The sequence below is a fragment of the Zootoca vivipara genome, chromosome 7 (assembly GCF_965207765.1).
Source record: "Zootoca vivipara chromosome 7, rZooViv2.hap1.1, whole genome shotgun sequence".
NCBI classification, from domain to species: Eukaryota; Metazoa; Chordata; class Lepidosauria; order Squamata; family Lacertidae; genus Zootoca; species Zootoca vivipara.
The window spans coordinates 5441996-5469461 of record NC_142590.1 but is presented as its reverse complement, the minus strand read 5'-3'; the positions used below and the strand labels follow the sequence as shown (position 1 = coordinate 5469461).

General features: G+C 42.2%; 1 protein-coding gene across 1 annotated transcript; it reads left to right on the top strand.

Annotated features, from left to right (window-relative positions):
• The first annotated feature begins 39 nt into the window (after nucleotides 1–39).
• Nucleotides 40–27433, top strand: DARS2 (aspartyl-tRNA synthetase 2, mitochondrial). Its single transcript, XM_035122419.3, has 17 exons — nucleotides 40–220; nucleotides 3156–3255; nucleotides 3857–3923; nucleotides 5297–5398; nucleotides 8917–9012; nucleotides 11005–11128; nucleotides 11388–11434; nucleotides 13662–13768; nucleotides 14495–14564; nucleotides 16495–16674; nucleotides 17562–17669; nucleotides 20157–20219; nucleotides 21055–21207; nucleotides 22006–22224; nucleotides 23238–23348; nucleotides 23694–23769; nucleotides 26092–27433. Exons 1-17 carry the CDS (start codon nucleotides 70–72, stop codon nucleotides 26277–26279), a joined length of 1962 nt encoding a protein of 653 aa, XP_034978310.2. The 5' UTR covers nucleotides 40–69; the 3' UTR covers nucleotides 26280–27433.
• Nucleotides 27434–27466: the final 33 nt, after the last annotated feature.

Genomic DNA, 27466 nt, shown 5'->3' with positions numbered 1-27466 from the left:
GCGGGGGCCTGGCCTGGCCGTCACGTGAGGCGTTTCCTTGAAGGGGCGGAGAGCGAACGCGAGGATCCGATGCCGGTGTTTTGGAGGACCATGCGCGGGCTGCCGGGCCCCCTCCGCGCCCCTCTGTCGCTGCTCTTCCGAAGGGGGGCGGCCAAGAGCGGCGCCAGGCGCGTCTCCGCCGGCACTCCGACGCTCCACGCACACGGCGCCGGCCCTGCAGGTTCGTGGCGCCCGTGGAGAGAGGGGGGTCGGGGGGAGGCGCGAGGCCGCTGCGCTCCCTGCATTTGGCGCCTAGAGGTGCCCCACCTTAATGCCCCATTTCCGCACCGGTAAGGAAGCGGATCATTTCATGTGGCGGCGCCCGCTCTCTGGAACTCCCTGCCACTGGAGGTAAAGCAGGCGCCTTCTCTGCGCTCTTCTGGGCGTCTGCACAAAATATTATTGTTTAGACAAGAGCTACCAAGATGCTTAGGTGAATGTTGATCCTTTTTTTTAGTATCTTAACTTTTGTAGGTTTTAAAAGTAGGCTTGTGAATTTGTCTCAGTTTTACTGTTTTATCTTTTTGTAAACTGCTTTGACGTTTTTCTTACCAACCAGCGGTGTATGATTCTTAAGAATTATTGTAATTTTTTTAAATTAAATTTCTATACTGCCCTTCATGGCTTCATCCAAAGATCACAGGGAGGTTTACATAAAAGCACAAAAATACATACAGTAATAACAAAAACAATACCCCCCCCCCAGTTTAAAAGGCCAAAGGTTTTTTAAATCACTCAAAGGCCTGGTTATAGAGAAATGTTTTTGCCTGGTACCGAAAGATATGTAAGGAAGGTGCCAGGTGAGCCTCCCTGGAGAAAGCATCCCAAAAACAGAAAAGGCTTGCTCACATGTTGCCATCCTATAGACCTGTCATGGAGGTGGCATATAAAGAAATGCCTCAGGTGATGATCGTAGGTATAGATGGGGAGAAGCGGTCCTTGTGGTCCTGGGCTGTTTAAGACTTTATAAACCAAAGCCAGAACTTTGAATTGGGCCTGAAACTAAGTGGCAGCCAGTGCAGATAGGCCAGGTTCAATGTACAGTACTATGCTCAAGCGGTCTTGCCCCAGTGAGCAACTTGGCCTCCAAATTCGCTTTGAAGTACAGTAATATAACTAGAGGTTACCAGAGCTAGACTATCGCTGTCCAGGAGCACAGCTGGGCCACCAGTCAAAGCTGATGGAAGGCACTCTGTACCATCAAAGGATTCAGACATTCCCCCAAGTTACATATCTGCTCCTTCAAAGGGAGTGCAATCCCATATGATTATCATTATTCTTTGTTTGTTTTTAAATATTTATTTCCTTGAAATTTATACACAGTTTGATTTCTTAAAACAACAACAACTCAAAGCTGTTTACAAAAGATAAAACAGTAAAAATCAAGGAAAAATTGACAAGCCTATTTCCAAAATGCTAAAATGGATTAAGATTTGCCTGAACCTTCTTAAGCATCTGTGTAGGTTTGTCTAAAAGAAAGGTGTTTGTAGCAGGTGCCGAAAGGAGTACAGTAAAGTCACCTGCTTGATTTCAATAGGCAGGCAGACACCTGACAGGAACTCAAGGCAGCTTACAGATTAAAAATAAAGAACAGTTTAAAAACATAAGAGGGAGGGAAAAGAGAAATCCCTGTATAGGTTTGATCGTTGGGTCTCCTTGTAAAAAAACGTAGACAAACAAAAACACCTCTGTTTCTTCTCTGGAGAATATTTACCTGCTTATTTAGATGATCATTGTATTTAATGCTCGGAAGCTTCTGCTGCAATAAATGTGTTTTAGGGTACCACAGGATGATGATATTGATTGTTGCAACAATTAGTATAAAACTTCAGTTTCTCAGACCAATAGACCAGCCAAAAATAGAAACCCTATAACTTTAAATAGTGTCTTGAAAATCTTGTTGATAGTGTTTGGAATCTGATTGAGGAAAAATAGTGTCAGCACAACTCTAGCTAGAGCTGCCCCCTAAAGATTGTAATTGTGTACAAACCTGCTTAAATTAATGGGCCAAATTAAATTCTCCATAGGATTAGTTTGTCAGGCAAACAAAATGGAATATCCAGGATGTTCTAAATGTTTTCCTCTAGCTCAGGCATTGGCAATGTTTTCTGCCCGTGGGCTGGAGGATTCCCACGGACTATCGTCCGCGGGCCGGACATGGGCAGCACAGGCGCAGAAGCCATTTCCGGTGCCGCGCTGCCCATGTCCCAAACACCGGAAATGGCTTCTGCGCTTGTCCGCAGCTGCGCAGAAGCCATTTCCGGTGCTGGCTGCCCATTTCCAAAATGTCCTCAGCGCCAGAAATTGCTTCTGCGGCTGCGTAGATGCAATTTCCGGCGCCGCTCAGCAAGTCCCCGCGCCGCACTGCGCCGGTTTACCGCAGCACGTGGGGAACTTGCCGAGCGGGCGGCTCGGTTCACGGGCGGCCCGTGGGCCGGATAAATGGCCTCCATGGGCCGTATCTGGACCATGGGCCGAAGGTTGCCGGTGCCTGCTCTAGCTCCTACTGACTGCTCTTGAACAGTTTTTGTCATTATGGGCTCTTTCAAGATGCCTCATAGAATGAATTGCTACTTTTTTGCTAGGAAGCTTTCCTATGTCTCTGAGCAGTGCTGCTCCCTTATGTAAGCTTTTGTTCGTTGTTTGGCTCTTTCACACTAATGGCTGTTGCTGCTTTGAAACTGGGATGCTGCTGTTAAAGAACACTGGAACAAGGGAATGGCTGTGCCTTTAGCTGTAGCTAGTCAAGTAGTTTTGTGGAACTAAAGTAAGGAATTTAAACCACTGGCCAGTCCAGTTTGGGCACTGTAAAATCAGTGGGGAAACTGATGAGCAATAGCTGTGCAAAATAACTAATGACATTAAATGTTATCTAGATACCTTGTGCAATTAATTTATTCTTTACATCATTTATACAATATCCACCCTAGTAAGCCTTATTGAACTTACTTTTGAGTAGACACTTTTGAGTAGACATATATAGGATTGCACTATTAATATTCATGCCCATAACTGGCATCTCTATAATTTGTTTTGATAATATTTTATACTGTGTTGAAAATGTATTACCTTTCTTATGAATGTAATTAAATGTAATTGTTTTTTCTTTACACAAGATGTCAATAGTTTTGTTTCCCGGACAAAAACGTGTGGGGAATTGCGCTCTGCCCATGTAGGTCAGGAGGTCACCCTGTGTGGATGGATTCAATATCAGAGGTAAATAAAAACATCCAGGATTGTTAGATTGAAGGTGTTATGGCAAACCATAAGCAATAGAATTGCTTCCCAGAGTCAAAACTAGGGTCCATCTATTCTAGTATCTCTTCTGTGAACTGAAAAAAATTATTGAAGTGTTCTAAATAGATGAGACTTAAGTACCAGTTCCCACATTGTTAACCTTAACCAAGCACTATTACCGGTAGATGAAACTGATTTTCTGGACCTATTTCTGCTGGTTCTACGTGATCTCTTGATGGCTTTCAATATCCTTTTTGTCCCTACAGCAGTCTGATTTGGTTGCTAGTGGTTTCACTCCAATATGAATGGTCAGCTCTGAAAGGGAGAATGTGCTTGTGGGATATAGCATGTTTGGGACTCTTTGGGAGAAGGTCCTAACCTAGCTTTCCCCTGGTTTTCTGAAGTTCAATATGCAGAGATTTCTTTTCTCTCTTAGACATGAGCATGAAATAGTAGTCTCAGGAACTCTGTACTATATTATTTATCTGCAAATGTAAACTGACGTCATTTAAGCTCGCTCTAATGTAGAGGTTTTACCTGAAGTGTTATAAACATTTCTGTTTGTGTCTCCTGTGATCAGACAGCAGCAGTTTGTGGTTTTGAGAGACTTCCAAGGGCTCACCCAGATTATCATACCTCAGGATGAGGTGAGCTATCAAGGGTTGCTCCTGCAGTTGCACAGGTTAAATTATTTATTGTCGACTGTCATGTTGCAGTTATTTAAACATAACACATTGCAGGCACTGTGATTCTGAATATGTAACAGCAAACTTGATAACTTCCCATAACTACTTCTGATCATTTACAAGTGGACATACGACATATAGATGTTCATTCTTTGTGACTACACACAAGATTTATCAACGAATATACAATCATAAGTAGATTATTTTTGCTTATATTCTCTGCTCATTTTAAAAGAAAAGTATTCTCATTGGTGGCCTTATTGGTGTTATGAATACACTTAAGCAGTGCCTGAAAAGGGCTTTAGGATTCTTGTATTGTTTTTTATTTGTATATTATATTGTGTTATACTTTGAATTCTATGAAATGTATCAGCATTAAAAGGAGCAATAATATACAATTATAAACCACACAACATCCAGCACAGTGTACAGTGGTGCCTCGCTAGACGAATTTAATTCGTTCCACGGGTCTTCTCTTATAACGAAAAATTCGTCTAGCGAATCCCATAGGAATGCATTGATTTTTTTTGCCCATAGGAACGCATTAATTGAATTTCAATGCATTCCTATGGGAAACCGCGATTCGCTAGATGAATTTTTCGTAAAACGAATTCGTCTAGCGAGGCAACCTCCGCTCGAAAAATCCTTTCGTTAAGCGGAAATTTCGTTAAGCAGGGCATTCGTTAAGCGAGGCACCACTGTATTACAAATGCGACGGCAGGCAGAAAAATCATCTCATGATCTCAGCAAGGCCCTCAGCGACTTTCAAGTGGTCTGAGATCAGGGGAGTTGGGAACCGCTGGCCTACAAGGATAAGGCAGGGAAGTGAGCTTAGCAGTAAGGTGAGGAAGAGCAGAAGCTGAATGTGACTTGTTTAAAGGTAGAAATCACATTCTGCTGTTTATCTCGCCTGCCTGTCTTTTTCTTGTCTTATTTCAAGTAGGATAAAAGGGGGTCATTTATGCAGGTTCAGCACCCACAGAAACTACGAACCAGCCCTATGCTTACCGGTACTACCTAGGATTCTAGAAAGGAATGCTGGACTAGGTGGGATTTGATCTGATTCAGCAAATCACTTCTTATAATCTCAAGATAGAATTCATCAGCAGGATAATTCATTCTTGCTTGTGAATTTGTGGGCTGTGCAAGTTCTACTTTGGCAGAGGAGCCTAATATTAGACTACAACACTGAAATTGGCCCACTACTAAGGTAGCTCATCCATTCTAAATCTGTGCTCCTAAACAATGTAAAAGAATTCCTTCCAGTAGCACCTTAGAGACCAACTAAACAATGTACCTGTGCAATCTTATGTGTTGTTTCCGTCTTTCTGCAGGCAGCTTCCCATTTGAGGAAGATCTTGCATGACACTCCAGTTGAATCTGTATTGAGGGTGACTGGAACTGTGGTCCCCCGGCCTCCAGGACAGACAAACCCCGTGCGTACTTTAAGGAGAATCTCCCTCTGATTTTATCTCAGTGTAACTTGGCCACTTCAAGACACCGCAAACTGTTTCCCAAAAGCTGAAATGCCTCTTCACACGTGACACAGTGTTTGGGAAGTGGGGGTCTGGATTTGTATTGCTTTGCCATTGAATGCTATTATATTTGATAAAGGCCTGGCCGATATATTGATATATCGCCCAGAATCGGTATGAGGAGCAGACCATGATGTTGGCTTCACTCAGCGGTATATCGCTGGTAAAACCGCCACCACTCCCGAGTACCTCTGCTAGCAGCAGTACTTTTTTTTGTTTTTTAAAACATGTTGAGGGGTACTCTAATTTTCCTGCTACTATTGAAATACTATCCCTCAACGAGGCCAAACTTAGATTCACAAAATGTTTAGGGGTCTGTGTCCTCCAGAAAAAAAAGCAGTGGCTACCAGTGTCTGCTAGAGGTCCTTCCTCCAGCTGCTAGCAGAGGGGCTCAGGAGTGGTGAGTGAAATATATCACTGAGTGAAACCGCCATTGCGCTCTGCCCTCATACAGCTTGTTCCTCCCTCTGCATCTTTATTTTATTTTATTTTTTTAAATACTTTTTATTGATTTTCATACATAATTCCTAATACAGGCTTATGTGTTCTTATTCAAAGTAAATATCCATACCAAAATAATATCCAGATATATTCAAGACTACAATCAATTACAATGCCAATAACAGTTATTTCACAAAATATAATAAAAGAAGAAGAAAAGAAAAACCCTTTCCCCCTCCCCCTTATTATCTTAACATCTTTTCGTATTATCTTTCTCCTTTAGTTCCGCCGAACCAGACTTCCACCTTCTTTCACATTTGGTTTTCTATACTCTTTTATCTATTACCTGCTCTTCATCCTTCGTTTCTATATATTTTCTCTTTCATCAAAATCTCAGTTATGTTCCATTATTACAGTTGTAGATGTTAATTCATGCCAATTAGTGTTATTGTTGGTTTACCATATTTTTTTAGATATTCTGTAAATTTTCTCCCATTCTTTTTGGGCTTCCTGATCTTTTTGTTCTCTTACTTTTCCAGTCAGTTTGGCCAATTCCAGGTATTCTACCATTTTAACCCTCCACTCCTCCACAGTTGGAACCTCTGTTGTTTTCCATCTTTGCGCCAGTAGCACCCTGGCCGCTGTGGTGGCATACATAAATATTTTTTGATCCTCTTTTTTAATATCTTTCCCCCATTAATCCCAACAAAAACAATTCTGGCTTTTTGGGGAATGTATATTTTAGTAATCTTTTTAGCCCGTTGTATATTTGCTCCCAAAATACCTTAACCACATTACAACGCCACCACATATGGTATGTATCCCCATCCTCCAACCGACATTTCCAACATTTCTCGTCTTTTTTCTTATAAATCTTGGCCAACTTGACTGGAGTCCCTCTGCATCTTTAAACTGCTCGGCTGAGGAGTGTGAAGCTGTCCTTACCTCAGTCGAGCAGTTAAAAAGGAGCCCCCAGCCCAGCGCTGGCTCCCGTGGGCCGGTGGCGGGGTGGGGGCTCCTTGAAACTGCTCAGCTGAGGGTGGGCGCGCCTGGTACTCCCCGCAGCGAGCAGTTAAAGGAGCCCCGATGCTCTGCCCACTCGCCCTTGAGTGGGGGGAGCGCCGACACTGTCTCGGCTGGAGAGGGGGAACCTTCCCCCTCCGCAGCTGAGCTGTGCAAACAAGCTGCGTTGTCCCAGCCTGTGGGAGCCTGGGTGAAACCGCCTCAGTTCTCGGGGTGAGAGCTGAGGCAGTTTCACCAGGTGCTTTGCAGGCAGAGGCCAATGCAGCTTGTTTTTTCCAACAGTATATCGCCAAACTGCTCTTTCATCGAAACCCACCTTTCTCATGACCTTTGCTTGGCTTAGCCCCCTGGCTCCATATCTGCCTGCAGCTCAGCTTCTTACATGCAGCTGAAACAGTCGCATATTTTTCCCATGCTAACCTCTGCTTCCACTTCCCTCCCCTTTCTCTGTTTCTTGTATGTTGCATTTTAGATTGCAAGTTCCTTGGCACAGAGACCTGCCTTCAGGTCCTGTGCACTGTGCCTTGCACTTTGACGGCACTATAGAAATGATTGATAATAATGCTTAAAATAAGCTATGCAGGGCCAAAGTGGCTAGGGTTAGTTTTTCCTGCCAAAACCAATTTCTGCCTTCCCATCCCATCCCCAGTGGGGAGGAGACAGGAGGAGGAATTAATTGTAATTCTGAGCAAAAGTTCCCAAACTTATTTGGCCTCCCACCCCCTTTTCAGAAAATTCTTTTTACTTATTGCCCCCTGGAAAGCTACCTTCTTTAAGTGAACAGAAAGTTGCAGAAACGAATTTGTGTTCTTTTATATACTGTATATTTGTACCTACACCCTACAACATAGTAAAGAAAGAAAGTTGTAAATAAAACACCTTGAGGCTTGAAATTATATATATATATATATATATATATATATATATATATATATATATAATCAGCCATAGTAACATTCACATTGCAGAATATTAAGGTAACAAAGGATAATATTAAAATAAAAATTACGTATAAGGTATAACATTAAAAATAATCCTAATGAGAAGGTTGAACCTGGCATGCTGCTATCAATTTATTAATCTTTGGTTCTAATTTTTGTCAGCAGCATTCTTAAATCACTGTGATTAGTTATTTGTAGGCAATTTGCTTGTTTTTTAGTTAACTGATTTGCTTGCCACTGGTCAAATAGAGAGGCAAGCTGTGATCCACTTTCTGGCTCTGGGTGAAGCCAAAAAGGGTTCGCTCAAGCCTAGGAAAACCCCTCACCTCCAGCACGGATCCAGGGGAGGTATCACCGTCCCCCAACTGTGCCCGACCTGGCAGCAAGCGTCACTACACAACTGATAAAACATGTATGAATGGTTTTTCAAAAAAAAATCTTTCTTTATGCTTCCACTGCCCCCTTAGTTTTATTCAACACCCCCCAATTGCACCCCTGGATCATTCCAGCGCTCCCCACCACCCGGGGGTGGTATCACCCACTTTGGGAAACACTGTTCTAAAGTGAATGTTCTGTTGACGCAAGGATTTCAGCGTTCTCCCCTATTCTCTTCCACATGCTCTTTTGGGGTTCACCCAACATCCCCCACATGGGGCAGGGAGCTCTGTTGCGCTAGCAGAAGTTTTTCTGTTGGCTTCTGCTAGTGGGATTAATTAGTTGAATCTGGCCCAGTGGTGACTCTGTGTTGACTGGAAGCACCTGGCCAGTGCAGAGCCCAGGCAAGCCTCCATCTTCAAAATGGAGAAGTGAGACAAAGGGTTGTCTCTCCATTGGATAGGCTTAATAAGACAATAAAAAAATTTAAACCAGCAGTAAACATTTCAGTAAGATAATAAAGTATGGCACAAGTGCAGATAGCAATTGTACTATCATGTCAGGAATGTACCGTATGTAAAAATAGTGGTGATTATTTTTCTTTTTTTAACAATGTGCCTCTTTCTTGTTCATTTTTAGAGATTGCCTACAGGTGATATTGAAGTTAAGGTGAAAACAGTGGAGGTCCTGAACTCCTGTAAGAAACTTCCTTTTGAAATGAAAGACTTTGTCAAGGTGATTTTCTCTTTATTTCTGTGTGGTTGGCTGTTTGGTACAATGCATATTTGAAATTCTTGGTTGACCTTGTTCTTCATACCCTCCTCATGTTCAGTCTTATAGAAAGGAGGTTTGGGAAGAAGCGTGTGTTGATGATGTACAGTTCCAATTAGCCGCTTTGGGGAAATGTTTCATAATTGGTCTTCAACTGAAAAGAATGATTAGCGATGGCTGGAGAGCAAAGGAAATATGTGAGAATGATTATCAGGGTTCAGAAATACTTCCATGAGCTTGTGAAAATGTGGTGGAATGCCCTCCCTACGAAATACAAGAGGCTCCATCACTACTGGCATTCTGCCGGCTCTTAAAAACACACCGTTTTATGTGTTCCCCTGATCTAATTGTTTTAATTGTTTCTTTAACCCTTTTAATGGTTATGCTTTTTAACAGGCTTGTTTTATTGTAAATTTTAATTAGGGACTTTTAAATGTTTTGATGGAATTGTTTTATTGTTTGTTTTCATTGTGCAGGGATTTCTTAATTGATTTTTTTACTTGTAAACCAGTTAGCCATTTTGGTATGTAAGCAGTACATAAATTAATAATTTTTTGTACTACTATGAAATGGCAGCATATGCATAGCTCTGAACTCTGCATTCAAACAACAGATAATTTAGTGGGCAGAATCCCACACTTGATTTGTATCAAGTAGTAAATTTGGCCCCATTTAATTTCCCCCAAAGCTCTGATGGTCATTCTAACTGCTATAAGCAGGTGCAATATCAAGTCTTTCTTATGCAAAATTGCCCAGAGAAATTTTTTTATCCTCTATTCTTAACTGTTTCTGAGGCCGATCCCCCCAGGAAGTGACAGTCGAACTCTTAGCTCATGAAGATCTACAAATTACACACCTGGTAGCCAGATTTGCTCTGGCAACTAAGAAGCTCCATTCTCGATATGTTAATGCTATCTAATTTTAAAACTTTATGCTGTAAACTTCTATAGGTTATGTTGTGTGATTTCAGAGGAAAGCCTAGTTCTTGCCCTCTGCTGTACATTGTAAAGGCCTTTGGCTATGCACAATAAATTGATTGATCCAAAATACTATGCAAAATTTGATTACCCTTCTCAGGTATACATAAAAAGGCTAATTGAGAATTTGGGGTAATATGACTGTTTAAGATCTTATCAATGTATAACGTTGCCCAAATTTATTGAACTCTAGTACAGCTGCACCATAGGTGCATATGATCCAGTTTCTGAACATCCCCTCCACCACCTTAGGAGTGGAGATGAATTTATATACAAGAGTCTTGTACCGCTTATGAATCAACTTTAGTGACAGTTCTTTATGTTTAGCTGATAAATTATGAGAAGAATGGTTCCCCCCCACACACACATGGCTAAGTATCTTCAGTTATGTCACATTCTAAATCTGAGTTCCATGACATTCTTAAACCCGTTTGGTGTCTGGGTTCATATTTGAACAGTAAGTTGCAAGGACTCGGGTCACGAGGAAGATGAATTTCAAGTAAGTCTTCAAAAGGTTTTATTTATGTAATGATAAGATGAATTCAAATAGGAATCTATTCCAGTACGATAATGAGGCAAATAAAAATAAATTCCAGTGAAAAAAATCCCAGGACAAGGCCCTGTTTCGCCAACTCTTCATCAGCAATGTTTTAATGTTCAGAGTGTACCAAGTATGTTTGCCTCCTGGCCCGAGTTCTTGCAACTTACTGTTCATTTCTGGGTTCATATTTGAGCAAAATTTTATAAGTATTTGAGATTATATATTTTGAATAGTGTGAAAAAATAAGAATTAACTTTTCAAAACGGGAAAAATTATACGCGGGAGAAGTTTGAACCATTTTGCTGTAAAGAAAAGCACTAATTTGTTGCCATTTAACTACGTGATGTGGATGTTTCCTAATTTCCTTTCCCCCATAGGCTTCCCATTCATGTACTTATTTGTTTTTTCTTTTGAATTACAACCCCTTCCCCTTCTCAGAAAACCGAGGCCTTGCGAATGCAGTATCGCTATTTGGACCTGCGGAGCGCCCAAATGCAGTACAACCTACGGATGAGGTCCCAGGTGGTGATGAGAATGCGGGAATACCTCTGCAATCGTCATGGTGAGAGAAGTGCAGGGAAGTGGGCGAGGGGTGTGGCTCAATGGGAGAGTTCCCGCTTTGGGTCTCCAGTTCATTCCCTGACATCTCCTTACAGGCCTGGGAATATTCTCTGCCTGAAACTGACAGTACTGTTGACAGTTTCATGGTCTGACCTGGTTTCAGGCAACTTCCTTTGTTCTTAACTGATAACAGCAATTTAGTAATGCTTTTTCTTTTCTCCTTTTACTCAATAACAAGTGACACATGAAATATGTTTTAGGCTTTGTGGATGTGGAAACGCCAACGCTATTCAAGAAGACTCCAGGGGTAAGTATTTTCTGCGTGTATATTGCTTTGTAAAGGTTTCCAATTGTTCAATTCAGAAAGGATTTCCCTCAAAGTGGAAGGATGAAGACAGCCATTACACTTTCAGAGTGTCAGAGATGATTTGAAGCCACTGTCTCTGCCCTCAAAACAAATATTTTTTTCTCTCAATCCTGAGTTCTGGAAAAGAGGGTGAGTTCTGGAAGGAGGGTGTTGGTATGCTAGCAGAAATTTGAGTTTTAACCAGGGAAGAAAAGAAAAAGCAAGGAAGTCTTGAGTTCAGGTTCTGGTCAGGTAATCTCAGGCAAGACATGGATCAGTTTCCGTAAAGCAATATTCCCTGCCTGACATCCTTTAGATGTTTTGAACTACAACCCCCCCCCCTTATCCCTGACCATTAACCCTGCTGGCTGGGGCTGACCGGAATTGTAGTCCGAAACGTTTGGAGGGGAGCAGGTTGGGGGAAGTTGCCATAAGGCAAGAACAAGCAGATTAGAGGTCAGATTCTTCTAAGGCAAAGCAAGTAGCACCCTGGAGAGCTGCACCTGAAGCTCAGACTGAGCAGGCTCCAATGCTGCTCTCAAAACAAGCAAACCCAGACTGAGGCTTATTCAGTCTCCATCTGAGTGTCGAGTGGGTAGCTGCACCTTCAGCCTTGTCTCCAGGAGATGTGGAACTGAATCTCAAAGGATCACAGAATTGTAGAGTTGAAAGGGGGGACCCCAAGAGTCATCTAGTTCAATCCCTTGCAATGCAGTCGTGTCCGACTCTTCATGACCCCATGGACCATAGCACGCCAGGCACTCCTGTCTTCCACTGCCTCCCGCAGTTTGGTCAGACTCATGTTCGTATGCAGGAATAGAACTAATAAAACTAGACATCGTGGTTTGTTTAAGAACAGATGTAAGGGTCCAATACATGTTGAGGGGGGCCATCGCTTCAGTATTCCTGTGACGGCTGTTTTGCTGTATTTGTACTGTTGTTGGTGACTGCCTCGAACATCACTTGTTGAAAAGGCAGGTTACAGGGTTTAACTTAATAACTAATAAGTTAAAGCTTATTAAAAGACAGTATTTCAATAGGAGCAGGAAAATGAGAGTACCCCTAAACATTCTTTATTTTATTTTTACAAAAAAACACTGCTCCTAGCAGAGGAACTCAGGAGCTGTGGCAATTTTACCAGCGATATACCGCTGAGTGAAGCCGACATCATGGTCTGCTCCTCATACCGATCCTGGGCGATATATCAATATATCAGCCAGGCCTTTATCAAATAAAATAGCAGTAAATGGCAAAGCTTTCTGTTAGATCAGGGGCCTCCTGTATGATGGGTGGGTGGAAGTGTGTGTGTACTAACTTACATTACGTTTAAGTTTTTTTTAGTTGCTGGCTTTCTTGGTATTGTTTTATAGATTGTAATTGTTTTTAGCGATGATATTTATTAATTATATTATATGTTTTATGCTGTACTTGTGATGTTCCATTAGGTTATCGTTACTTATTTTTGCAAGCCGCATTGGGGTTCGTTTGAGTGGGGAGCTGATTTACAATCACTCAATCCCAGGGTCATGACACTTGGGGGTCGGGTGGAGCCATATGCCAGGCAGATGCCCCTTCATGCAAGTGTGCATGAAGTTTCAGGCTGAATCAAAGAGAAGGCTCGTCACCTTCTGATGCTGAATGTGTTACAGCATCCATGAGATCAGCAGTCTCCCATTTCTTCTCCATTATTTAATTTTTAAAAGGTGAACTGTAAATATATGTAAGCTTCTGAAAAGAGGATGTGAACATCCCACCTGACTTGCGGGGGGGGGGAGGTGAAACTAAGGCTAGCATGTTTATCAGGGCAGATCGTTTTGTGCCAATAGATGTGAAACTGGGCTCTAAGGGCAGAAGAAGAACCTGCTTGACCATTGCAAATAAATACTATGTGTTTATTTGCCTCTGGTGTGTTTTAGGAGCCCACATTAGTATTGACAATTAGCGTTATTGCATGGCAACAACTGTGACATGCAGGAGACATGATTTGGGTTTGGTGGGCCAAGTGCATTAGTGGGTTTCCATTTCCTAGGTAAATGCTGTGGGTTGGGTGTTGAATCTTTCAAAGGGAGCTTGGTGGAGGCAAAAAATACTTGGGGACCTGTTTTGTAGCTTATTGATCTGAAGTATAAGTTTCTGCCTTTTCAAAGTCACTGCAATTCCTTCTGTTCTACCCTTCTTTTAATACCAGGGTGCAAAGGAATTTGTGGTGCCTTCACGAGAGGCTGGGAAGTTTTACTCACTGCCCCAGAGTCCTCAGCAGTTTAAGCAGCTATTGATGGTAGGAGGCCTGGACAGGTGAGTTTCTTGGGAACCAGGGCAAAAGGAATGGTACACAAGTGTCTCCTCCTACGCCGGGGAATGGAAACTCTGTTCCCTAGAGTGGGGTGGGGGTTGGGCAGCAGAAGCTACTTGTCACAGAAACTGACACCACCCTAATAGGAAGAGTAGGAGTCACAATAAAGTTGGCCACTGCAAATCTGCTCACCAGGAGTGCATTCTCATGGCGCTTTGGCAAGGTAAAGGATAAAGGTAAAGGACCCCTGGACAAAAGGGCCTCTGCTCATAGCAATGTGAGAACCCCCTGCTCTTTCCTGAGTTGGTGGAGCAGTTGCACTGCTGAGTTGTAAGGCAAACAGAAGCAGCAGTAGAGACACAAACCTCAGCAGTGTGGCAGAGAATCTCCTTTTCTGCCCCTAGCTTTCTCTGGCAGCGCAGAGGAATTGTTCTGGGGACACCAAATTAGGACTTAATAGGTAATCAAACCAAAGTGTGTGGAGCACTGAGTACTGGTTCAACGGTCATGAAAAATACTCAGGCATAAACCATAACCCTAAACCTCCTTCCTCTGACCACTGATTATTCCTTCTCTTCTGTGTCCACTAGCTTTGTGCTAGTTATCATAGCCACTGCTCAAGCAGCTCTTTCCTTCTGCCTGCCGATGGTGAATGTCTTTGGGAAAAAATGCTATTAATACTTTGCAAGCAGAATGGTGACAGTGGTGACCTTCAATTCCAATGGCAGGTACTTTCAAGTAGCCCGCTGCTATCGAGATGAAGGTTCCAAGCCAGACAGGCAACCTGAATTCACTCAGGTAATTTAGATCCTTTGCTATGTATTATTTTTTTTACAATTTGATGTAAGATTTAAAAGCTCTAAGGAAATCTTGGACACGTGATCGGCACAACTTGTACAGCAGGTACAAGACATGATCTTTTTCTAACATAAAGTGTCCTTTTGCTACAGTGTTTAAAACAGTAATTTCTAACATCCCCAAAACACATTAAGGACCAAGCCAAAAAGTTAAGGTGTGTCAAGTGCCAATTACTGTGGGATTAGAACTTTGGCAAAATATTCCCTGGGAGCTTTTCACACCTGTAAGCTTCAGGTGTAAGCTTCAGGTGGATGCATCTGATAAAGTGGATCGTAGAATCTGAAAGCTTATGCAGTAATAAATGCATTGGTCTACAATCCTATCCCCACCAACTGTAAGAGGTGTAGTTCCTTTGAAGGGTATATATTGTAAAAAATATTTTTTAAAAGTTATGACAGGGAGCAGTGACATTGAAATATTACAAACGAATCTCCAGTGCCAAATCGCCAAAGTGCAAATCCTTCAGTTTGAAATGGGTGCTGTGAACCACAATAAATTATTATTTTCATTTATTATCTATCCTTCACCATAAGGACCCATTATGGGCTAAAACAACTTAAAATCACAAAACTAGGGTGGATTGTAAAAATATACATCTCAGGTGTCAAAAGTCAGAGGTGGAGCTTCAGTATTTGCTGAAAACTGTATAGTGCTGGCTTCCTTAAACTCGGCCCTCCAGATGTTTTTGGCCTACAACTCCCATGATCCCTAGCTAGCAGGACCAGTGGTCAGGGATGCTGGGAATTGTAGTCTCAAAACATCTGGAGGGCAGAGCTTGAGGAAGCCTGGTATAGTGGTTAGGTGCATCTCTGGGGAGCGAGTTCCACAGCTTAGGAGCTGCCCCTCAGAATGCCCTCTCCCAGGTCGCACCCCACCTCGCCCGAACTTCTGATGGTGGTGGAATTGCCAAGAGGACCCTCTCTGTAAATCTTAACACCTGAGAGGGTATGTCAGGAAGGAGGTGGTCTTTCAGTAATTAGTACCGGAGTCATTTAGGAATTTAAACATTAGTGTGAGTACCTTAATTAAATTATGCCTAGAAACATGAGCATAGCCAGGATTTATGTTGGGGGGCAGAATTGAGCTATCTGTTTTTATTTATTTACTTGATTTGGGGTTGGGCAGCTGTCCCCCTGCCTCCCCTGGCTACCCCCATGCCTGGAAATGAACTGGCAACCAGTGCAATTGTTTTAAAACAGATTGTATGAATTCTGAAGGGAACTCCAACCAATAATCTGGCTGCTGCACTATGGTCCAGTTGAAGTTCCTGAGTAATCTTTAGATAAAGACATAGAGCGCATTGCAATAATCCAGTCTAGAAGTTACCAGAGCATGTAGTACAGTGGTCAATTCTTCCCCCCCCCCCAAAAAAAGGGGCTGTAACTGACTGAAAAAAGCCAGAGCTGAAAAAAGGCACACCTAGCCACTAGAGCAGGGGTTGGCAAGGTTTACCGGCCATGGGCCAGATCATTCCCACGGAGAGCATCCGTGGGCCGGACTGTGCGCAGCGTTGGAAATTGCGCCTGTGCAGAAGCGATTTTTGGCGTCTGGACATGCCCCTGCACTAGAGCCACTGAGCCTTCAGTGCGGTGTTCAATTTCAAAGCACCCCCAAGCCGCATACCTGCTCCTTTCAGGGGAGTTCAACCCTGTCCAGAACAGGCTGCCTCCCCACCTCCTGGGTGTGAAAATTCAGGATGTATAACACCTGTATCTTTTCCAGAATTTAGCTTCCACGATACTTGTTTTAATTGTTTTAATTATAAATATCTATTTTGTAAGAGTTTTAGATATGGAAAAATAATGTTCTTATGATGCTTTTGAATGTTACTTATTCCCCCCCTTTTTTCTTTAATTCCCCCTCCCTCAAGATTGATATTGAGATGTCATTTGCAGACCAAACTGGGATTCAGGCTTTAATTGAGGGCTTGCTGCAGTATTCCTGGCCTGAGGAAAAGAGACCCATCACAATACCTTTCCCATCCATTACCTATGATGAGGCTCTGGCCACCTATGGGAGTGATAAGCCAGACACTCGCTTTGAAATGAAGGTATGTTCTGGAAACTGAGTAAGTCCCGTTCAGGAAAGTTTACAGAGTTGGGTATGATAGTTATTTATGTTTTAATCAAATTGCTTAACCATCCTTTACTATATAGGTTTATGTAGCTGTAAGGAAAGATACGCAGGCTGTAGCCTACTGCTTTCCTCGGTTGATGGTAAAGTTCTAAGCAACAAGTGCAAATGCCTTTTCAAAATTGTATTAAATGATCGTTGTTTCTGTATGTGGACAGAAAGCACAACAAGAGTGAGCATCTGAGCCACATAAAAGCAAATGGTCTTTTTAATTCCTACAGTATCCCAAGGTTAACTTGGTCAGGTGCATCAGTGAAGCACAATAAAATTTTGTTGTCTTTAAAGGGCAAGAAGACTCTTTTTGCAGCAGTGTTCAATTCAACAGTGTGGCCAGGTGGGAGACCATGAGTTGGCTAAACTTGTTTGGGGGGCAGTTTAGGCGTAGACCGCCATCTTCCCCCCCCCCTTCAAGTACTGCTTTGGTGTCTTTGCTGCAGCAGACGAACATGGTTAGAACTTAGTCATGTAAGGAAGAATTCTTCCCAAACTTCCATTGCGATTCACTGTGAATGGGTGTGGAGGGGGGGCAGCAAAGAGTAGCTCTCTAGAAAGATTACAAAGACCTTTACTAATGTTGTGGTTTGTGCAGAAATTGACAGCTGGCATGCAGAAGTAATGGGGGTGGAGAAATGAGAAGCTCTTGGTGGCCAAAGTGTGTGTACACATCCACCAACATTCCTGCCGGTTGCCTGCTTTTGCAGTGCTTGAAGGTTGCAGTGCTTGAAGGTTCAGCAGGCTCTCTCGCTCTCTTATGTGTCATGTGCTGCCTTAACAGCCCTCCACCTTCTTACTTCTAATGCTCAGATCATTGATGTCACTGATGTGTTCAGGAACGCAAAAGTTGGAGTTCTGCAGAAATTTCTCAATGAGCCCCGGGGCACCAGCAGAGCCATTTGCATTCCGCAGGGAGCGGTGAGTAGTTCTGCTCTCTTCTCCAAATGTTGTTTGTAATGTTGCTCTTTATATACTATCCATACAAAACAGTTCTTGACTCTTCCCCTGCACAGAGATTAGTAACCGTAGAACCAACTACTGTATCTGACTTTTAGAAGACATCTGAAGACAGCCCTGTTTAGGGAAGTTTTTAAGGATTTTATTATGTTTTTAGATATGTTATCCCCAGAGTGGCTGGGGAAACCCAGCTGGATGGGCGGGGTATAAATAATAAAATTATTATTATTATTATTATTTTATTATAACCAACTATGTTGGGAGATATATTGTTCTTAAACATTTTTATAGACATAAAATAATACGATTGCAGTGTTTTCTTGTGAATTGCTTTATGGCATATGCCAGGGGTGTCCAACCAGCCAACCGTGATTGACAGGTCGATCTCCGGTTGATAGCGGTCAATCGTGGGCTCATTTTCCTCCCGGTCCCGCCCCCTCACCCGGTCCCGCCCCCTCTGTCCTTTATTCATGCACGATTTCAATAAAGGGAAGACGGAGTTACCGCTCATGGGTTTACTACTTGTTCAGTGATTTATGGCGCCCGCCCCCCCGAAAGCTGCAGAACTATTAGCTGTCCCCCCTAAAAAAAGCTTGGCTTTGCCTCCCCAACAAGTTTGGCTTGCCTCCCCAACAGTGGGTAAATCACTGATCACTGTTAGTCATCCCCCCCAGGAGTAGATTGCAATCTCTTGGGAGTTGAACGTCCCTGGCATATACATTAAACAATGGATGTGCCAGATTGGTGAATGAAACTGGTTACAGAGATGCTTTGCACTGCAGAAATACTACCTGATGACATGTGTTTGGAGAAAGGGATTCACTGGGAATTATTTTTTCCTTACGCACCATGTACCTTGTCTGTGGAAGGGGGGAATTGGTTTGTTGTTTTTATTTTAATTATTTATTTTTATTTATTTATTTCTATTTTTATCTTGTCAACTGCCTTGAGACCTTTTGATGAAGGGCAGTTTATAAATCTAAATAACAGTAATAGTTTTTTCTCAGTAATTATGCTAACCAGATTTTCTAAGAACCCCCTTGGAAGGGGAGAAGGAGAGCAAAATGCTCCAGTGGGAGGGGGCATCCTTATCTCCCTGGCCTCTTCTCCCCAGCCCCTTCCACACCCTTATTCTTCCTAGGTGTACAGGCAGCCCCCGATTTTCCTGGGAGTTGATTTACCTGGGAGTTGTTTTCCAGGTAATTGCACGCATCGGTGGAGAGCACATAAGCCTGCCCCGTTATGCCCTCTTCTGGGTCCAAAATGACATACACGTCGGTGGCCATGCATCTGTTGGGCACGCCTAAAATGGCCGCTGCCTGGGCTTAACTGAGAAATGCCTGTCATGAATTCCTAGCCCTTCATTATATTTATATCCTGCCCTTCCTCTCAAAGGAGCCTAGAAGGCACCAAGTTGTTTCAGACACATTTCCAAACTTTTCCCTACAGTCGTATCAATCACAAATCTTACTTATGGAAAAAGGGTGTGTGGAATGATGGTATCTTCATCCAAACCTTCCTCCAAGGAGCCCAGGATAGTGCATATGTATTGTTGTTTGTTGAGCCTATTTATACCCCACGTTCTAATGGGAGTGCTCAAGGTTGCTTACAATGTAGTGTTGTTGTTTTTTAAAAAAAGTTTATCTACAATAATGATCTACATGGTCTATATGATGTTATGCTCATAGCAAACCAAAGATATAGACTATGCTGCCCAGTAGACTAATGGTAATTAACCCAGAGCCACTGGATGGCTGAATTGAGGTCTCAGTAGTCCAAGGCAGAACCTGTGGCCCTAGGAGAATGTTGGCTGTTATGTCGGGGCAAGGTAAGCAATTTTCTCATCTAGCAGTCTACTTGGGAGCCCTTGGAATTTGGTGTTTGGTCTGTGTCACTGTTGTGTTACGCTTTCATATAGTGGGGAGATTGAACACAGCACAGTTCTTCCGATAATGGAGAAACTTTCTTAACAGTTTAAATTTGCAGAAGCTCAGGGCAAATAGAGGACTTTCAAATACTTGCCTTTTTTCCTCTCATGTTGATGGTACCTGAGAGAGGTTATTCATTAAACTTGGGCACATTAAATTTAATTTTTGCACTGTCCTGGCTGTGCTTTTATTGTACCAAAGAATTGCCAAAGCTTTCTTTGCCAGGAATTACTATATTCATTACAAGTTTACTTTCCTTGCATTTTGTTGTTGTTCTCTTTTAGTTTTCGTTCAGCTATCTTGCTTTGTATTCTGCATATTGCTTTTATATGGTAGTTGATTCCTTGTTAAAAGTGTAACATAGGGAGTTTTAAAATACAATGTGAAAAAGCTTAATGAAATAAGGAGCATTAACCACCACCACTCAGCATAATTTAAGGAAAAAATAGACAAAGGTAATAATAATGCCTGTCAGAGTATAGAGGCTTAATTGAATGATCTGTTGTTATCTTTTATTTAGAAACATCTTCAGAATAAAGATTTGGAGTCATTAAATGAATTGGCAAAATCCCAGTTTAACCAGGTAAGGCACAGAAACATCCACTTGATATTTGTATAATTTGAAAATGGATTAGATGTTTAAATTGGAAAATCTAATAAAAATGTTTAATAATAAAAAAGGACTACTAGCCCTAAGAGTAAAAGCGTATTTGATGGTTTTGATCCCTGGATGCTGGGAATGTGGAAGGAGTATCGCCATCATGCTCTGCAAGTGGATTTGCAGAAGTAACTGGTTGGAGATAAAATGCTGCACCCAAATCTGATCCAGAAAGGCATTTGTTAGTGTTTGCAGTCTTTGCATTAAACTGTACAATGCTGTGAGAATAAAAATATTCAAACACTATTAAACCATGCATTTTGGCCACCCACCAACCACAGAACAAGAATGAGCACCTGAGGTGCCTAAGGAGCTGCATAGCTGAGTGTAGAGTTGTGCGGCAGGATTTCAGAGCTATTTTCCTGTGTCTTTGCTCATGGGAAATAGAGTACAGTATCTGAAATTTAACAGTTAACACTTGGGGTTTGAAGTATTCTGGGAAGTTGGATTGAACTGTGCCAGGCCTTTCCACACCATCTCCGCTGCTTGTCTTGGACTGCTTTAGAATTATGCTTACCATTTGTGTCTCCTTTTCTTCAGTTTGTTCCCTACCTTGCCTCCTTTCAGTGCTTTGTTCAGGAATAGGGTCATTCTTTTGCAGAAATCCCTCAAGCAAATGGCTATTATATGAAGTTGGGGTTTTTTAAAAAATAAATCCTTGTCAGTTGTGTTCATGGCTGACGTGGACTTGGCCTCCTTGTATCTACTTGCTTTTTCAGGAACTGCCTAAGTTTCTCTCCTGCCCTTCTCTCCTGAACAGGGAATATTGCACTTAATTTTGAGGTCCGATGGCAGCATCAAGTCCCCACTTGGTAAGTTCCTGAATGAAGAACAAAAACGGGAGCTTGTCAGAGCAGTTCAGGCCAATGTGGGTGACGTCGTGTTGCTGGCAGCTGGAGAGCATGAGAAAGTGGTAAGGAGAATATTGGGTCCCCAAGTCTTTTATTGTTCTCATCAGCACAATTACTGTAAAGTTTTCTGCTTGATCGGCTATTTCAGGTCAGCAGAAGATTTGGCAGGCCCAGCTCCTTGGTGGTGTTTAGACAACAACTGAAGGCTGTTCAGTTCTGATGTACCTATTGCATAACCAGTTTCCGGTTTTCCCACTCCTCTTTTGTAAATCTGTTTTGTGTGCAGTTTTCCATTAGTATATTAAAACATATTATTGTTTAATAATATGGAAAGGCAGGATATAAAATATTTTAATTCCTCAAAGCTGAACATAGCCTAAGTACCATATATGATGACTTCCACAACCTTGAGTGTTGAGTGGCAAATTTCTTATTCCTACTCTGTTGCAAGACTTTTGAAACCTTGACTATTTCCCCCAGATCATCTGTGAGAGGTCAGAATGTTTCCCATATCTCTCATAGAGCCAAATGATGGCTTTATAGTTGAGGCACTCCTTATAAAACAGAGACCATATGTAATGCAATGTAGTTTTCGGAATTTTTGAAGTCGGAAGTACAAACTGAATGTCAGATAACTTGGATGCAAGATGGCTAAATACTGGTAGCAGCTGTTTTAAATTAGAAACGGTTTTCTACTTTTTTTGATGTTTGAAGAAATATAAGCTTAATCCAAGAAGTCTTAAGCATGCAGTCCATCCACCAAATTATCTGCCTCTGTTATTCACTAAATAAAATAAAGTGTAGAATATGATTATTGTTGCCTTAAGCTACAGTCTTTATTCCCACCTCGTTCCTTTTAGTGTTCTACGTTGGGAAAGTTGCGCTTGGAGGTTGCTGATCTTCTGGAAGCAAGAGGCCTGTCCCTTCGCAACCCCTCTGCCTTTCATTTCCTATGGGTAGTGGATTTCCCCCTTTTCCTCCGGAAAGAAGAAAACCCCAGGCAATTGGAATCGGCTCACCATCCCTTCACTGCCCCCCACCCCTCTGACGAGCACCTCCTCTATACAGATCCTGCCAAGGTGACTTGGTGCCTTTGCTGTATTTTTTTGTGTATTCAAAGAAGCTATGCAGGGTTAGAAAAGGAAAGGCAAAACAGCCTTGGAGGATTGTTCGACACACACGTGTGTGTGTGTGTGTGTGTGTGTGTGTGTGTGTGTGTGTAGCCCTTGAGCAGACTATGGACCTAGTATTCACCATAGGTCAAAGCATTTTAATTGCAGCTAGTTTTCAATAGCTAACATTAAGTTGGTTTTACTTTTGCCATTGGTACAATCCAGCCCATTTTTCTTTCAATGAGATACACCACCAACTAGGACAGGTGAATCCATAACTTCCTTAATTAATATTAATTAATCAATAGTTTATATTTAATAATTAATTTATATCAATTCCATAATTCTGCCTTATATGGATTTCATTGATTCCATCCAGGCACTCAGGAACTTCATTGCATAGTGGTGAGCTTTCACCCCAAAATCTCCAGAAGATCTTAGCAAGCAGTTTCCTGTATTTGTTACATAGTGTGCAGCATAGGAATTTGTAAGCATAGCACCCAAGAAAGGAGCAAAAATGCTACTGTTGAGAGGTGTGTAAATGGAAAACTCGGTGCTTCCTGAAAAGCATGGAAAGATACAAGGAAACCAAAGATGTGAAGGAAAATAGCGGTGATTTATTTATTTTATCTGTGCTCTTAATTGCAGTGGCCCATTGTAATTCACTAGATTTTAACTTTTGTTAGATAATGCTTTACAATTTAAAATTTGATTTTTAATAGATGTTTGTTTTCACAAGCCTTGTGTTTTGAGAAGTATGGTAGTAGTCTAGAAATGTAGAACTGGGGAAATGTAGAAGTGTGTGATACTGTGGAATTACCAATTACTTGGGTCTTTGGACCCCCAATTTCTATCTACCCTGTCTCTAAGCAAATTTCCACCTAGTTCAATAGCACTCTCACAGGAGAGATTTTATTTCACACAGATGCAAAGGGTACAAAGAGAAGTATATAGTCAAATTCTCTTTCTGCTCTTGCCAGGTCCGTGGTCAGCACTATGATCTGGTGCTTAATGGTAATGAGATTGGAGGTGGCTCCATTCGAATACACAGCGCAAAGCTGCAACGTTTCATTCTGGAGACAGTGCTGAAGGTAATAGCAAAAGTGATTCTGCATATTATTATTTAAAACATTTGATCATATACTGCTCATTCTATTGGATTTCGCAGCGAGTTTCAACCAATATATGATGGTACCAGCCAGCTAGTCTGCACAATACTTGTTTGGTACTTGTTTGGCAGCACCAGAGGGAGAGGACTATGCAGATTGCAGCTCACAAGTGAATTCCCCATTTCACACTTACACTGAGAAAACCTAAGCTGAGGCACACATGCACACAGAAGAGGGGTGGGGGTGGGAAGCAGGGATTAGAAAGCAGGTTTACCCAAGTCTGGCCCTTTAACTCATGCTGGTTATTAATACTTGCTTTTTTTCTAGGAGGACACAGAGCTGCTTTCTCACCTGCTTGAAGCACTGGACAGTGGGGCACCTCCCCATGGAGGAATAGCATTAGGTCAGTATCTGCTTTTACTTGAATCACAATTAATACTGACCATCAACACTAATATTACTTTTCATTGATACATCACACCAGGGGTCCCCAAACTACGGCCCACGAGGCTCTTTTATGCAGCCCCCGCTGCCACCGCCCGCTCTGTCGCAGCGCAGCTGCCCACTTCTGACCCAGAAAAGCGACAGAAATAGCTTGTGTGCACATGCAAGCGTTATTTCCTTCTTCTTTTTTTCAAATAAATTTATTCAATTTTCCAATTAACAACAAATTAAAATAAAACAAAAAAAACGAACAATTTTTTATATAAAACATCTTAAGTTTTCCTCTTGCACCTTGCTCTGCCGAGCTATGACTTCCCCCCCCTCCCTTCATGCGGGTTTCTTGCTAACTCCATTTTTTGCAGTTCTTTATTGTCTTATTTTCAGTCAATTCGTAGGATTTATTTCAATCCTGCAAGTGTTTTTAAACTTCTACAGTTTTTCTCCATGTAGTCCACATATTTACTCCAGTCCTTCTGAAACCTTATCTCTCCTTGGTCTCGGATCTTGCAAGTCAGTCTAGCTAATTAAGCATAATCCATCATTTTCATCTGCCACTCATCGATTGTTGGTAGTTCCTGTAGTTTCCATTTTTGGGCTAACAATGTCCTAGCCGCGGTTGTCGCATACATAAACAATACTTGATCTTCTTTTCTAATCTCTCCTCCCAATATCCCTAACAAAAATGCCTCTGGTTTCTTTTGAAAGGTGTATTTAAACATCTTTTTCAATTCGTTATATATCATCTCCCAAAATCTTTTAACCTTATCGCATGTCCACCACATATGATAAAATTCACCATCTTTCTCTTTACACTTCCAGCATGCTTTACCACTCATTCTATACATTTTGGCTAACTTTGCTGGTGTTAAATACCATCTATACATCATCTTATATACATTTTCCTTCAGGGCAGTACATGCTGTAAATCTTAAAGTTTGATTCCATAATTTCAACCACGCGTCATATTCAATATTATGCCCAAAATCTTTTGCCCATTTAATCATCACCTCTTTTGTCAACTCATCTTTTGTATACCATTCTAACAACAAGTCAGACATTTTTGACAGAAGCTTTGTTTTATCATCTAACACTTCTATAGCTTGTGTGCACATGCAAGCGTTATTTCCGGTGTACTTCTGGGTCAGAGGAGACTTCTGCACATGCGCACAAGCTATTTCCAGCGCTTTCCAGGTCGGGTGTCAGAAATAGTGTATGCGCTCCCCTGCCCTCCAGCCCGCTCCGCGATCAGCACAGTGTGCATCCGGCCCGAAGCCAGGCAAGTTTGGGGACCCCTGCATTACACCTACCAACTAACCTGATGCTGGAGTGACTAAACGAACACTTCCTGAATTAATCTAGCCTTCCACCCCTGCCCCAGTTGCAGTCCCTAAGAAAAACAAGTTTGGATGAGCAGCATTTATGACAATCTGATTTCACCGTGGGCTATTTTATTACCTGGGTGTGTGTGGGTGTGCGCGCACACAGTAACCTCACCCTTGTCAAGGTCATCTGGCAGAACCAACCATAAAATTTTAAATAGAACAAAGGTCATTTATTGCCGCTCCCTAGCAGTTCAGAAAAGGATGTCATCATTTTAACACAAAAAATATATTATTCATGCAAAGTACTCTTTAAAAAGTCTGATTGCAGATTCTACACCTTGGGGGAATTTGCACATAATCCAAGTGATCGTAATCGCCACATTGCTGCAAAAGCCCTCAGTCATTTAATCCGCACCTCAAATATGTTTGCTAGTTAGACTCACAAGTGCAAGCAAAACCACTTTCTGAATCTCATGGAAGTGGGATTTAACATGGTCAAATTGGCCCAAACTAGAGAAATGGGTAGGGACCCAGTTGGCGCTGTGGTTAAACCACTGAGCCTAGGGCTTGCTGATCAGCTCCCGTTGCTTGGTCCCAGCTCCTGCCAACCTAGCAGTTCGAAAGCACGTCAAAATGCAAGTAGATAAATAGGAACCGCTACAGCGGGAAGGTAAACGGCGTTTCCGTGTGCTGCTCTGGTTTGCCAGAAGCGGCTTTGTCATGCTGGCCACATGACCTGGAAGCTATACGCCGGCTCCCTTGGCCAATAATGCGAGATGAGTGCGCAACCCCAGTCGGTCACGACTGGACCTAATGGTCAGGGGTCCCTTTACCTTTACCTTTGAGAAATGGGTATTCACAAGTTTATGACCTAGCACCAGTTTCGTTGGATAGTGGGAGCTCCCTAAAATCCCATTGAAATTTGATGCTGTCACTAATATTCAATGTCTGTCTTTTAGGACTTGACAGGCTGATTTGCCTTCTAGTAGGAGCTGCAAGTATTCGAGATGTCATTGCCTTCCCCAAATCGTTCAAGGGAAGAGACCTGATGTGCAATTCTCCAGATTACATTGCCCCAGAAGAGCTTGAGCCATACCATGTCAAGATTGCAGAGCCCATGCCAGAAGTGAAAGTGAAAAGTAACTGACTGCTGTACATGACAGAAGTGAAGAGATTAAAACATCCAGTAGTGAACCCATTGGATTTTTGGAACTGGTAGAGAAGTCTCCTGTACTTATTTTTGATGAGAAAATGGAGCGCTTCACACTACAAGCAGGTTCCTTTGAGCATGTCTGCTGGAGAAATCATTGTCCTGTGTTCTCTAGTGACTAGATAAGGGTATCAACACGGGGTGTTGTCCTGTCTCAAAGAGTGACTTGAGATGTGAAGAATTAAGGTTTGTAAGCATAGGCTATAATTATTGCAAGTTTTTGTACTATTTTGTAAAACACAGTAAAAACTAGTTGTATGCATCAGATTATGGAGCTCTCAAGTGTGTTTAGGAAGCTATTTTTCCTAATTACGTTTAGATCCCACCTTAAAGTGCCATACAAGAGTCCTCCCATTTTTATCCTCAAAATATTGTGAGGCAGGCTCAGCTGCTTCAGTAGTACCGTAGCAAACAAATTTGGGGGGGGGGGTTAAAGTAGGGCCATCAAAACATCACAAAGCCAGATTGTTCAGTGATATTCTTTGCAGGATGCCAATTATCTGAGGAACTTCACAAATCAAGAAATCTACTGTATATGCAGTGGGGCAGGGAGTTGGATTTTAGTGGACTCCCACTATCTGCTGCATAAACACAAAGGAAACTGTGGTGCTAGTCAGGGGCCCCAAACCAAGGCCCGGGGGCCGGATGTGGCCCAATCACCTCTTAAATCCGGCCCTCGGATGGTCAGCATGTTTTTACATGAGTAGAATGTGTCCTTTTATTTAAAATGCATCTCTGGGTTATTTGTGGGGCATAGAAATTTGTTCATTTATTTCCCCCAAAATATAGTCTGAGGGACAGCGGACCGGGCCCCTGCTAAAAAAGTTTGCTGACCCCTGTGCTAGGTCATAAACTTGTGGATACTCATTTCTCTAGCTTGGGCCACTTTGACCATGTTAAATCCCACAATTAACAAACCAAAAATCAGGTGAGTTGGAAAGGAGACATCAACCTTTTCTTACATTTCACTTTTTAAAAAAGCCAAATGAGAAATAGTAACTCTGTAAACAGGGCTTCCCTTCATCTGTGCACCAGCAAAAACCTCAGTAGAGGTCCAGTACAGGAGGGGGAAAGGTGACAGAATTAACTTTCTTACCATGTTTATACACCTCTGTTAAAAGGAA